This window comes from Natrix helvetica, assembly GCF_964273705.1.
Source record: "Natrix helvetica genome assembly, chromosome: 1".
Lineage (NCBI taxonomy): Eukaryota > Metazoa > Chordata > Lepidosauria > Squamata > Natricidae > Natrix > Natrix helvetica.
In genome coordinates this window covers 75,815,497-75,829,582 of record NC_138548.1, presented here as the reverse complement: position 1 = coordinate 75,829,582, position 14,086 = coordinate 75,815,497, and the positions used below count along the sequence as shown (strand labels likewise).

The 14,086-nt window shown below is 41.9% G+C and overlaps 1 protein-coding gene across 2 annotated transcripts in view; it reads right to left on the bottom strand.

Moving 5' to 3' along the window:
- Nucleotides 1-14,086, bottom strand: part of SLC8A3 (solute carrier family 8 member A3) — a 251,075-nt gene that overhangs the window by 39,147 nt on the left and 197,842 nt on the right. Inside the window, exons 3-5 of one of the 2 annotated variants that reach the window (XM_081937752.1) lie at nucleotides 8,785-8,891; nucleotides 6,641-6,719; nucleotides 6,434-6,537 (exon numbers count right to left, since the gene is read on the bottom strand). In XM_081937752.1, the coding sequence (XP_081793878.1) occupies nucleotides 6,434-6,537; nucleotides 6,641-6,719; nucleotides 8,785-8,891 (290 nt within the window). Of the gene's footprint in view, nucleotides 1-4,407; nucleotides 4,443-6,433; nucleotides 6,538-6,640; nucleotides 6,720-8,784; nucleotides 8,892-14,086 lie in introns of those variants that run through there. The other variant, XM_081937751.1, reaches the window with a different exon arrangement.

The following is a 14,086-nucleotide window of genomic DNA, read 5'->3' as shown; positions in this document are numbered from 1 at the left end:
GATATTACCTACAATAACTGAGTAAAGAAATGTTTTCAAGAAAACAACCAAGCTCAGAGAGCACCAAGAACTCCACAGTTCAACCCCGAGCTACAAATATTATTTTCTATTGGTAGAAGTGAAGTTTCACTTATAACAGTTCCTCGGCATGAATAAATTTTATAACAGGGCCCTAAATGTAAGAATAATTGAAGCTTTTCCCCTAACCTATTGTCTAGATCAGTGATGGCGAATCTATGGCACGCGTGCCACAGGTGGCACGCGGAGCCATTTGTCAGGGTACACGAGGCGCTGCCCTGTCAGCTGGCCAGTGCGCATGTGTGTGCTGGCCAGCTGAGTCCACCCTTTTTTAAAGTCATTTTTCCCCCTCCGCAGGCTCCAGAGGCTTTATAGGAGCCTGGGGAGAGCGAAAAGAGCCTCCCCTGCCCCCCGGAGGCTTCATGAGCTTCCCTGAAGCCTCCGGAGCGCAAAAAACTAGCCTACGGGCAAACCGGAAGTTCAGGAACGGACTTCCGGTTTGCTCGGAGGTTCATTTTGACTGCTCCAGAGCCTTCAGGGAAGTGTCCAGAAGGTCCCTGAAGCCTTCAGAGCGCTCAAAACGACCTTCTGAGCAAACCGGAAGTCACTTCTGGTTTGCTCGGAGGAGTATTTTGACTGCTCCGGAGGCTTCAGGGAAGCCTCCTGAAGTCCCTGAAGCCTCCGGAGGGCTTCCGGGGGAGGCTGTTTTCGCCCTCCCCAGGCTCCTATAAAGCCTCTGGAGCCTGGGGAGGGCGAAAAAAGCATGCAAAAATGGGGGGGGGTCATGCTTGTAGTGTGCGCCTGAGCACTGGGGGGGTATCATGCATTGCATTATGGGTGCGGCACGCCTGCACACGACCCCCCTGCGCTCCCCCCACTTATGGCACGCGAGCCAAAAAAGGTTCGCCATCGCTGGTCTAGACTTTTTTAAAGTTCCGCAACTTTGAAGCAAAAGGGAATTTAAACAAACCTGTGCTTCTCCTGGCCTCTCGAGATCAAGAGATAAGATGGACAGCATCAGAGAATAGTATTGCTTTTAATTCTAAACTCTGAACTGTCAGTTTATGGTTTTAGTCTATGAAGGCTGATTACAGTAACTAGTTCATTCTAAATCAGTCAAAGAGCTTGATACTAGCAACAAGAAACAACTTGAATGTGATTCCTAAAAGTCTCTTCTGCTGTTCTTTTAATTTCTATCTGCTAATTGATTGCATGCTTCTGCCAAGAATATTTTATTCACAGTATTTTTAATTTTGATTATAAATGATCTTTGAAGTGTTTGGATTTCTAATTAAATCTCATTGTACTATCTTCTATTTCATATATCTCAACATGACTCTTGGCATTTTATTTTCCAAGAATTAATTTCTTAAGTTTGTGCACTTATTTCTAAAGATGACTATCTTAACTTCTATATTTACTCCGATTTGTACTCCTTTCTATATTTGCCTATGGTTTAGAAAGAAGAATGAAATATTAGTTTGATTTTTAGAGAAGAATCTGGAGAAGTATCACCATTCGGAATAAAATATATCTATCTTTTTTTTTAAAAAAAGAACCACCAGTGTGAAACAGGAGCTGAACTTTGTCCCTTTAGTTTTACAGAATTGTCCTATAATTTATAATCTAATTTCAAGGACAAGAGAAAACCTAATCTATACCATACTATTTCACTTAATACTGTGTCAGTGAAATCCATACAGGCTGCATGACTTAACTGGCCTAGCCAATTGCAACTGAAGAATCTGACTGCTGCTTCGGGCTTAACCGAAGTTTATGAGTTGAGATGGGAAGCTCTGGAGAATAGCATTGCAAGGAAAGGCTTTTAAAAATAAGCCTGAATCTCACTGTGGTTGCTGACCTTGAATAAATGACACCTTCTACTAACAATGCTGCATGAGTTTTCCACAGAAATACCCATTAAAGAAGAGACCTAGTATTTAAAACCTAACAAGTATACTGAATAAACAGAATTCGGAATTGTTAATGATACTCTTTTAAATACATTCACTTTTGTAGGGCTGTTGAATGCTTGCTTAAAGCAGCAGCAAAAGGCTATTTGAATAGTAACTGTGTTGGACTATACCTTTAACATGGCAGGAGGAAATTCAGGATGGAACTACATTTGAGAGGGCTATTTTCAAATATAAAATGAAGGCAGGGATGTCATGTATTTGCAGTATAAATTAGAAGCAGTCCATTCTAGTATGCACCAGATTTTTTGGACTTCAATTCCTATTAGTCTGAAACAGCATAAGCAATGACAAAGAGATTGTCTAGAATATCTGGAAGACATTGGATCTGCCTCAGCTAGCATCCTATATCCCTCGAACCAGTTTATTGGGGCATTTTTCTGCTTTCTAGCTTTGATATTGGAAAGCTGGAAGGAAGAGAGGGGGAAACACTAATTGAAGCAAATGACTGGAGAAAAGCACCAGAGGTGGGAATCAATTGCCCTTTGTTACACCTTCCTTTTATTATTATTTTAAACCCATAGCCCCCAGTCTATTTGAATAGAAGGTACCTATGGAAGGAACTATCTCTCCATCACTTATATCTTCTTGGTCTCAAAGCTGATTTTCTCCCTCTGGGGGTTTGGCTTGTGCTCCTTGCTACAATGTGGCCTCAAGAGTAATAGATTTAAAACATTAGTCTCCTGAAGGTCTGAGATCTCTGACCACTATTTGTGCTTCAGCCTATTAAAAGAGTGCTTATCTCTTTTTCACTTCTAATGTAGTGCATGAATATTTGAAGAATTCTATGAACTAAGATTCAGTAATATAGAAAGGGATTTTTTTTGTGGGGGGGAGGATGGACACTGCTGACAGAAGCAGGAAAATGGCTTTATGGACCACAGCTTCCTTTGCTATAAGAAATAGCTGAATCTGGGTAACTCAATTCCAGCTTGTAATAGACCTTATGAGTCCAATCTTGGAGACCATTAAAAGAACTGGCTCATTCTTCTCATCACTCATTAGTGCATCTCTATCCCAAAGTCACATCATTCAAGATATGAGAAGACAAAACTGCATGAGACCCTAACAAGGCATGTAACATTAGCCAAGGGAAAGATGATCCAACATTTCCACAGCTCATCAACTTCCTCTTTGGTCGTTTCAGTTCCCTTAGTCAGAATGCACATTGTTCACTGTTGGTGTGAGACGAAGAAGCTTGGCTCTCAGAATCACTTTCATGATAATTGTGCTTGTGTATGGATGGCACACATTTGTAAAATGCCCTGTGATGTGCTTTCTCTGCCATTGTCCACTTTTCTGGTATAGTGGACATCTGCTTATCCCCTATGCTTTTGGTATTTCATGAGGCTGTTAAGACTTAGCTGTTTCAGCAAGCCTTTGAGATCTGAAATAGCTTCTCCTATAGCCGTGATGGCGAACCTATGGCATGCATGCTGGAAGTGGCGCACAGAGCCTTCTCTCCAGGCGCACGAGCTGTTGCCCGTTGCTCTTCTAGTTTCTGGCACACCAGCCAGCTGGTCTTAATGAATGTGGGAGTGCCGAAACCGGAAGAGCAGCCTCCTAGTGCGCACGTGCGCGCCGGGAGGCTGCTCTTCTGGTTTCCGGCGCACACACATGCATACGCTCCCGTGCATGCATGCATACACTCCCATTTCGGTACTTGGTGCTGAAAAGGTTCGCCAACATGTCCTATAGGGAAATAGTTTTGACCATGGTACTTCCCAGTGCTAACAGTTTATCATTGTTCAACTAATTCATACTGTTGTTATTGTTGCTATTATAATGATTTTTTAAAAATCGTTTGAATGATGAGTAGATGAGGTAAGTAAACCTGTTGGAGCCCTTTATTGATGGGAAAGGTGTATAAATCCAGTAACTTAAATAACTGGCTCTATTGGAAGGCCTTCAGGAACTGTGGAGCCATCAGTTCTTATATATCTGTTTCTGTAATTTTAATGTTTAAAAGTAATATATCATTTATCAAAGTTATTTTAATATCAATAAACAGCTTAAAGTCCACTTTAAGGATTGGGGTGGCCGATAAACTCCACAAGTAAGCAGATAACCAAACCACTTCTGGCCTCTGATTCCCTGATTCCAGTGAAACACCATCCCAGTGGAATGCAGAGGTAGTATTTAGCTGGTTTTCTCTGGTTCAGGTGAACTGATAGCGGCAGCTGCAGGAGGCTCTGCCCACTTGCCCCGATGTAATGTGTGAGCGCTGCGTATGAGCAAAAGGCAGTGTGCATACGCAGATGGGGCCCATGCGAGCAAAGCGAGCGCACTCACATTTGCGAACCGGTAGGGAAGGTAAGTGAATCCCACCACTGGTGGAATGCATAATATATAAAACACTGTCCTCCTTTCAAACAGCATCAGCATTTTCTCATGACTAAAACGGCTTAAAACTCACATTAATGTGAATTGTTGGAAGATGTACAAAGATCACGTGAAAATTTTCAAGTACCCATGATCTGCGTGGGCTGCTGGTAGTTGAGTGTTGGGATGAAAAGAGAGAGAGAGGTGAACTCAGAAATTTGGAGTATAAAAGGATTTTTTTTTTTTTAAAAAAAAGATGGATGTTTACAGATAAGGAATCATCAGAGTAACCTAATTTGGGTTTTGAAAACCCAGCAAAGAATGGCTGGTAACAAACTTTCCAGCTGAAAAAGAAAGGATTTGGTATTTAGATTAAATGCTTCAATGTTAAGTAACAATTAGCTGCATTGTAACTTTGGACAATTGTTCTGTATTGCCCCTTGAATGAAGAATAGTCCAGAATAAAACATAAAGCTAATAACAGAAGCAATAGCAGTATGCTACTATTGCACATATTTAAGAGCTGTTATTTCTTTGTTTTCAAGAGTGTTAGCTCCATAGTTCTGAAGCATCAGTGTTATATCATTTTCCATGAAAAACTAAAATAGAAAAACTAAATAATATGAATATTTTGTATACTTTGAATGTATACTTTGCTGTATACAGCATTCTTTACTGATCTACATTTAATTTATAAGCATTGCTATAAGCATCTTTTTAATGAGCTTTATTTGTTCACATTTTGTGAAGAAGAATACAAAATACTATATGGAAACCCACTTGATCTTTGTTAATGTGACCCATTAGAGAGAAGAACTGTTGTGTAAAGATTCTTGAAACATGCAAGGTCAGACACAAAATCTCTATGATCCACAAGTGGGTTAACGAAGCAGCTGAAGACAGATTTCTCCAGGTTTGTGGTCCTCCATATATATTAGACTGCTAGAATTTGCAGGCAGCACAGAGCATTCTAGTGAGTGGTTCAACACATTTGGAAGGCAGCAAGTTAAGGTAGATTCCCTCCAAGCATGCTTTGACTTCCATCTTGGAAGTTCTTTGCTACTGACATGCCTGTAGGTCCGAAATGGGAAAACTCATCTAGGCTGTCTTGCCATAGCTGACTCACCTGGCCAACTCACTGCAGTCAATTCACTGTGGGACAACTTGCCCCACAGTGGGACAACTTCAGTGTGGGACAACTGAAGAGAGGGACAAGTAGAATTGCAGCTCACTCCAGCCTTGAGGATGTCTAACTTGAGAAGGTTCAAACCTAAAGCAAGACAAGGTCTGCTGCAATTCACTTGCCCTTCTCTTGAGTTGAGCTGAGTCCTGGGTTGAATTATCCATGGTGAGTTGGCCATGGTGAGTTGTTCTTCAGTGAGTCAGCCAGGGCGAGTTGGTTAGGATGAGATGGCCAGGGCGACTTGTCCTAGACCCTGTATGTCTTTGCTGAAACTCTGAGGAAGTACTTCCTAACATGAGTTCTATGAAGTTGTATTATAAAGTGTTTTGGTCTATTTAGAGATATTTTTTGGCAGGGAATTAATTGCAAACATTCTTGGCTATTACTGTTGGCAACACTTGTTAAACCTGACTCCAATATGTACATGTCTATATCCATATACATTTATACAAAAATAATAATCAGTAGCTTTGTAATATTAATTACAAAGCTGTAATTAAGGAAGAGAATAAAAAAGACAGGTCTCATTGTGCAAAGTTCAGAATTGGGGAGCAAGCTGAAGAGGCAACATGCAGTTTAACACATTCTTCTGAGAAAAGGACTTTCCATCTTGGGATAAGAAAAGGAGACAAGATTACATCAAAAATATGACCAAAAGGAACACAGGGGGGAAAAGGAGAGCAAAGAGAAAGGGAAGGATCCAAACACATGGAAGTTCAAACAGCCTGTAAGCCACAAGCACTGCACAAAAGGAGGATCTTAAGCTAAGCTCAAAAATGCAGAGATGGGACCGAAACAGGGTGAGAGCGAGAATATAGGAGAGAAAAGAATAAAACTTGGTCTGTGTAAAAATCAAAGAGGAAAAGGCGGAGCAAAAAAGGTTGTTTTTGCAGTCTGCATTTGCTTGGTTTCTTTTTTCAAAAGAAGGATCTCACACCTGATATTCCTCGTTCCATCCATTTCGGTTCACCAAGGACAATGAAGAAAGACTCCTGCCTTTCGTATTCCTCCTCATCTACTATTTTAACCCTTATGGTCTTCCTGTAGGGACAACAAGAAAAAGATGGGTGTACAGTGGGTAGCCTGTAGTTGGGAGCAAATTCAGCAGCAGCGGTCAACACTACTACTATCCCTTCCATCACACCGTCTCACATGCAGCCTGCTTCTGCCACTGTCTTGATGGTCTTTCACTTGCTTTCTAGGACGTATCAGTTGGAGCTGATCTTTAGATGAATTAGAGAACATTAGAGGGAGGGAGGGAGGGAGGAAGGAAGGAAGGAAGGAAGGAAGGAGGAAAGGAGGGAGGGGCAAAGAGTGAGGAAGAGGAATCTGGTCTATAGTGATGGTTAGTGGAAGGTGACCTCTGCAGCACATTTAGTCAAATGTCACATGGTAATAACAGTTCATCAACTGGCTGAATCCAGAACAGCCTACAGGTAGAGATGGGACAAACATCCTTAGTGTATTAGATAAAAAGCCAATTTTTGTCTGTCTTGAACAGTGGATGGAGAGTGCAATAAGACAGAATTAAAATATCCTTTAACTATGCAGACATACACACAAACATGCACAAAACACAGCCAGGATTTTCCCATCTAGATCTTTTTCTCTGCAAAGGCAATTTGGTTTCTTTCCCCATACTTGATGCCTTAATTTTTTATTTTTTTAACTGAGAATTGATCATTCATTTTTGCTCACTGAACTGCTTGATACTTATGAAATTCAATGTTATAAGGGTATGGGCAGGATACAATACAATACAACCTAGGTGAGTATCGTGCAATGATACGAAACACACTCTTATAAAAATGAAGTTGCAATTCTATACCCATTTAGCTAGGAGTAAATCCTATCAAACTCAGAGGCATTCACGTTTACATCAAAATGCCTCAGAATCACTCAGAAACTTTACTTCCTCTTCTTTTCTTACCTATTTTTTTTAAATATATGAACATGAAGAATGACAAAGAATGAATACTAATGGTTTCCCATTTTCCCCTAGAAATTATCTATTTATATTGATTGGGTTTCTATTTGAGACCCTGGACCAATTCTAACACAATCTCTGTTGTTATTTTCTTAAGGAATCCTAATTATTTCCTTCAATTTGTAGAAAGTGCCACAAAAGAGCTAGATCCTGATATATGCCTGTATCCTCAAAACATCAAGAATTGAAATACAACATTAAATTAGCTTTTTAAGCCAAGGAAGAATTGGCCACAACTCTCCCATATAATTTGCAGAATGGTGAGAAAACTTGAATGTATTTTTAGGATTAATTGCGATTCTCAGTTTTCACGTACAGTCACATGTAGATTGATTGGAGTCATTTTCTGATCAGATCTCTCTACACAGACAATGAAGAAGCATTTAAGGGAAATAGATTTTGGCAAAAAAAAAATAACAACTGTACACATTCTATTTCTCTGCTTGCTGTTGTCAGCAGGCTAATATCAAAATAAATGTGTGATTCTGAAGGAGCATTCTTGGGTGGTTCAATGAAAAAAAATATTTTTTTTGTTCCAACACTTCGTGCAAAATGTTATAGTCTAACTTAGCCTTTGAATTAATCAAACAGTTTGTAAGGTTGAAAAAGTAGGCTGAGGACAAGTCATTTAGAGACAAGCAAGCGTGTTTATACATATGAGTATAAAAGGGTTTGCAGTTTGCAGCTTTTAATTAGAGGAAATATTTAGTTCCCTTCCACGGTACATTGAACCGGCATGGATTTGAAGTTAAAATGCCAAATGAGTTTATCGGAACACAAGAATGATATGTTAGCATGTTGGTCCATTGATTCATAAAGCATTTTGTTTTGTACAGAAAAATGAACAACCCTTTTCTTTTGCAAGGCAAGAAACTAGTGTTAGTGTGCAGATCTTGTGACAATGATAGGTATGCTAAAAGCAAGTTGAGCTGGAAGACTTCCAATATGCATATAAGTTTGCATCAGGCTGCAGGGTTGAGCTCTATGGCCTATTTCTGTAGCGTTGAAGATGCATTTGAAAACCCCAGTGTCCTGTTATTTCAAGAATATGCATTAACATCCTTCAGACCAATCACAGACACACACACACTTAAATACTGCATTCTCAGCTAATCAAAGCAGCCTCTTGCTAACTTCCATCAGTACCATGTGACAGGCTGTGCAGATACGGCAGTGTTAAGGATAGAGCAGTTGGAAAATAAAAATAAAAAGAGGCCATTGATAGCGAGAAAAGAAAGGTAGGAAATAAGAAAAAGAGGAAAGAAGAGTGTTAATGTTAGTTGGGAGAGCCAGTACTACACCTTTCTGTAAACTCATATCCATCATTCGAGGACCCATCAGCTCAATGAAGAAAGTCTTGTTTTTTTCATACTCCTCATCATCAATTACCTTGATGTGAATAGTTTTGCTGTGAATGGAAAAATAATAAATGTCATAATGGGGAGAAAGGGGTGAGCAAGCTGGGCAAAAAAGGGAGAAAAGAGAGAATTTAAATGGTCAAAGCTTACTCACCCATTATGATTTTTTTTTTAAAAAAAAGTTTTTTAATATTCTGGCTGGCTAATCTGGAAGAGCATTTGCATAGAGAATGGAAACAGATTATTAAAAAAAATATTCCAGCAATAACATCTCAGATATCCAGTCATAACTAGAATTCCATTGGCAGCTTTCACATTTAATTAAAAACAGAAATACATGTCTGTATTTATACACGCTGTAATTTATGGACTGCGTAGTGTACATTTAAGGTAATTTGATGCAGCTTTAAGCATTTTTGCTTTACTAGAATATTAAAAAAGCATATTCTCTCTCTCTCTCCTATCTGTCTTTTAATCTCCCATCTTAACCTAATGCTTTTTTTAATAACTGAAAAGTTGAGATATGTATTCCACAAAGATTGTGAGCGAACACTTTCCCAACCTACCCAACAAAAATTGTTTTGAAAAGCTACGGTTTGTTTTTCAAAAGCCCCTAGAAACCTTTCTAATGTGGAAGAGAAGACTAAAATACCTCCTTCCTATCTTCTATAGTCCCAGTGCCGCTCAGCCTTCCACAATGTCTGCTATTTACAGAATAAAAAGTGCACATTAGTTGCACATATTTGCACATTGCACTAAGCCATAATAAGGAAAGTCTTTATTGTCATTGTACTTAAATACAATGAAATTGGTTATTGTGGGTTGGGTTTACTATGGTATATATAATCACCCATTAAGATGTGTGAACTGTGATTCATGACTAGCACTGATGATGTTACCTAGTTTCGGAAATGAAACAGCTGCAAGAAAACAACCCAACTCAGAGAGCACCAAGGACCCCATCACGGTGATTTATGGCTTGCTATTCAGTGTGAAATGAGCCACTATACTCTTGGCTTGGAGAGATAGCTGCCTCTGGCATCCCAGTGGCATTTTGTGGTATACAAACCACATTTGTGCACAGATATTCAGTAGTAAAACCATCAATGTTTGTGGATGCTATTTTTTTTAACCTTGCAAATTGTAAAAATGTTTGTGGACACTATTTTATCTATATACGGTAGTTTTATATACCACACAGACTCCATAAGGATTCCCAGCTCTGTTTACAAAGTCACATGAAGTTAGCCAACAAAAAATAAATAAATACATGAAAATAAATATAATATCAATCCACCTTGGTATTCTCAATCTTATGATCTACTTGACAGAAATGAATTACCAATTAGGAGCTGTGTTGGCGCAGTGGTTAGAATGCAGTACTGCAGGCTACTTCTGCTGGCTTCCAGCTGCCAGCAATTTGGAAGTTCGAGTTTCACCAGCTCAAGGTTGACTCATCCTTCCAAGGTCAGTAAAATGAGGACCAAAATTGTTGGGGGCGATATGCTGACTCTGTAAACTGCTTAGAGAGGGCTGTAAAGCACTGTGAAGCGGGATATAAGTCTAAGGGCTACTGCTATTCCACAAAATTAAAATAAATGGTTTGGTATGAATTCAGCCACCAAATGCCATGATTTGTTTGACTTTCATACTTCCTGAAAATCAAAATACATTAGAGTATGGTTAAACATACTATGTAAACATATTCCTGTAAAGGAATATTGGTGGAGTGATTTGTGATTATCTACTTCATCCTCCACATTGATTGTATTTCCTATTAATTCCCCAAACAAGTTTCTAACTACCATATTTATCGGCGTATAACACGCACTTTCCCCCCCCGAAAAATAGGGGGCAAATGATGTATGCGTGTTATACGCCGATATAATGTTAAGAAGCCATGTTTTTACAGTATTAACAAGTACCGTATACACCAGGCATGTCCAAAGTCCGGTCCGCGGGCCATTTGCGGCCTGGGGGCCGGTTTAATACGGCCCTTTAACAGCCCTCCCTGCTCTATGTAAATGCGGCCCACCCACGGCAAGCAGAAGACCTTTCAAATTTCTCTCCCACCACCTCTTTTTCACGCGCGCGCTCACACTTCGCCTCCTTCAAGCTCCGTGCTCGCTGGAGGAAAAGAGGAGTGTGTGTGGGGGGGTATTTCCGAGTTCCGAAAGCAGAAGACCTTTCAAATTGCTCTCCCATCACCTCCTTTTCGCGCGCGCGCTCACACTTTGCCTCCATCAAGCTCCGTGCTCGCTGGAGGAAAAGGGGAGGGGGGTATTTCCGATTTCCGAAATAATAATAATAATAATAATAATAAACTTTTATTTCTAGACCGCACCCTTTCCTAGGTAGGACTCGGGGCGGTGTACAGTCATGTTAAAACCATATACAAATACATAGACATGAACGTAGACGTAGACATAGACATAGACGGAGGAGGTAAAAAATATACTGTACAATTCTTAGTTAAAATACAAATACAATTAAAATTCCCTTAAAAAATTCCCCAATAAAATGTTTGCCAGGAGGTGGAAGATGGAACTATCAATCGGCTAAGCCAGCTAGTCGGAACAGGTGAGTCTTGAGCTTCTGTCGGAAGGAGCGGAGGTCATTAGTAGTTCTAATATCAGGAGGGAGGTCATTCCAGAGGGTTGGGCCCATCACAGAGAAGGCTCTACTCCTAGGCGCCACCCGCTGGCATTGCTTGGTGGATGGCACCTGGAGGAGTCCCTCTCTGTGAGAGCGGATAGGTCGTAGAGATGTATGAGGTGAGATGCGGTCCCGCAGGTAACTAGGTCCCATGCCATGGAGTGCTTTGAGGATAGTAACCAACACCTTGAAACGCACCCGAAAAACCACAGGCAGCCAGTGCAGCTCGCGCAGGAATGGTGTTATATGGGAGTATCTTGATCCTCCCATGATAACCCGCGCGGCCGCATTCTGAACTAGCTGTAGTCTTCGGGTGCATCTCAAGGGGAGCCCCATGTAGAGAGCATTGCAGTAGTCCAGGCGAGACGTCACCAGCGCATGAGTGACGGTGCGTAGGGCGTCCCGATCCAATAGGGGGCGCAATTGACGCACCAGGCGAACCTGGTGGAACGCCCCACTCACCACGGCTGTCAGATGGTCATCCATCGACAGCCGGGCATCAAGGAGGACGCCCAGATTGCGCGCCCGTTCCACGGGGGGCAGTAATTCGCCCCCTATGGCCAGTGATGGTGTCAACTGGTTAAATCGGGGCGCCGGTAGCCACAGCCACTCAGTCTTGGAAGGGTTGAGTTTAAGTCTGTTGTCCCCCATCCAGACCCGCACGGCTTCCAAACACCGGGACAACATTTTGACGGCCTCGTTGGGGTGGTTTGGGGTGGAAATGTACAGCTGTGTATCATCAGCGTACAGATGGTATCCAACCCCAAAACCACGGATGATCTCACCCAGCGGCTTCATGTATGTGTTGAACAGGAGGGGCGAGAGGACCGAACCCTGGGGCACCCCACAAGTGAGTGACCTCAGGGTCGACCTCTGCTCCCCTGCCAACACACACTGCGTCCGGTCGGAGAGATAGGAGCGGAACCACCGCAGAACGGTGCCCCCCACGCCCATCTCTTCCAGCCGGCGCAATAAGATACCATGGTCGATGGTATCGAAAGCCGCTGATAGATCTAATAGGACCAGGATAGAGGAACAACCCCTATCTCTGGCCCTCCATAGATCATCTACCAATGCGACCAAGGCCGTCTCCGTGCTGTGACCAGGTCGAAAGCCAGACTGGCGTGGGTCAAGATAGACTGCTTCCTCCAGGTGACGTGGGAACTGTTGCGCCACCACACTCTCTACAACCTTCGCTAAAAAGGGAAGGTTGGAGACAGGACGGTAATTAGCTAGTTCCTCCGGATCCAGGGAAGGCCTCTTGAGCAGGGGCCTCACCACCGCCTCTTTCAAGGCGGTCGGCAAGGACCCCTCCTCCAGTGAAGCGTTCACCAGACCCAGGAGCCAGCCTCGTGTAACCTCCCAGGATGCCAGTACAAGCCAGGAGGGACAAGCAGAAGACCTTTCAAATTTCTCTCCCACCACCTCTTTTTCACGCGCGTGCACACACAGGAAAAGCAGACAAGCAGGAGAGAGAAGAAAGAAGGCAGGAAGGCAGAAGGAAGGGAAGGATGGAACTGGAAGGGAGGCAGGAAGGAAGGAAGGGAAGGAGGCGAGGAGGGAGTAAGGATAGACAAGCAAGAGGGAAAGAGGAAAGAAAGCAGGAGGGCAGAAGGGAGGTGGAAGGAAGGAAAGAAAAGCAGACACGCTGGAGGGAAAGAGGAAAGAAGGCAAGCAGGCAGGAAGGAGGCAGAAGGAAGGAGGGAAGGATGGAACTGGAAGGGAGGCAGGGAAGGAGGGAGGGAGAAAGGAAGGATAGGAGGATAGGGAAAGAGGAAAGAAGGCAGGCAGGCAGAAGGGAGGGAGGTGCAAGGAAGGAAGGAAGCATAGATAAGCAGAAGGGAAAGAAGGCAGGCAGGCAGGAGGAAAGAGGAAGGAGAGAACTGGAAGGGAGGCAGGAAGGAAGGGAAGGAGGAAGGGAGGGTGGAAGATAGTAGCAGTGAAAGCAGCAGTGTTCATTGCGATTTTGAGATAGCAGTGAAGATGAAAAGTTTCTTGGTAACTGGACTATAAAACCCACAAAACAACAAAACAAAATAGAAAAACACTCCCAAAGTCCTTCTTCAGGATGATGGATGAAATAAATCTAAAAGATGTGTGGAGAGAAAGGAACCCCATCAAAAAACAATATACCTTTTATTCAAATAGACACTCATCGCTCTCTAGAATTGATATGATTTGGGCTTCAACGGGCATATCCAGCAGCGCACTAGATGTGGAGATTGAACCAAACATCTGGGCAGACCACAATCCAATGGCAATAGGTTGGAGACAACAAAGAAGAAGATCTAGATGGACACTAGATAACAGGATATTGAAAGAGAAAGAATTTGTAAAGAAAATGGAAAAAGAATTGACTTTCTTCTTTAAAGAAAACAAAAAAGAAGACACGTCCTTACAGAATCTTTGGGATACAATGAAGGCCTTTTCTAGAGGTTTGATAATAGACTATATAAGAAAGAGAAACTTAAAGAAAAGACAAGTGTCTAAGGATCTAGAAAAAGATTACAGCACATTGGAAAAAGAACTACAGAAATCTCCACAAAAGAAAGAGATTAAAATAAAGATGGACACAATAAAACACAAACTT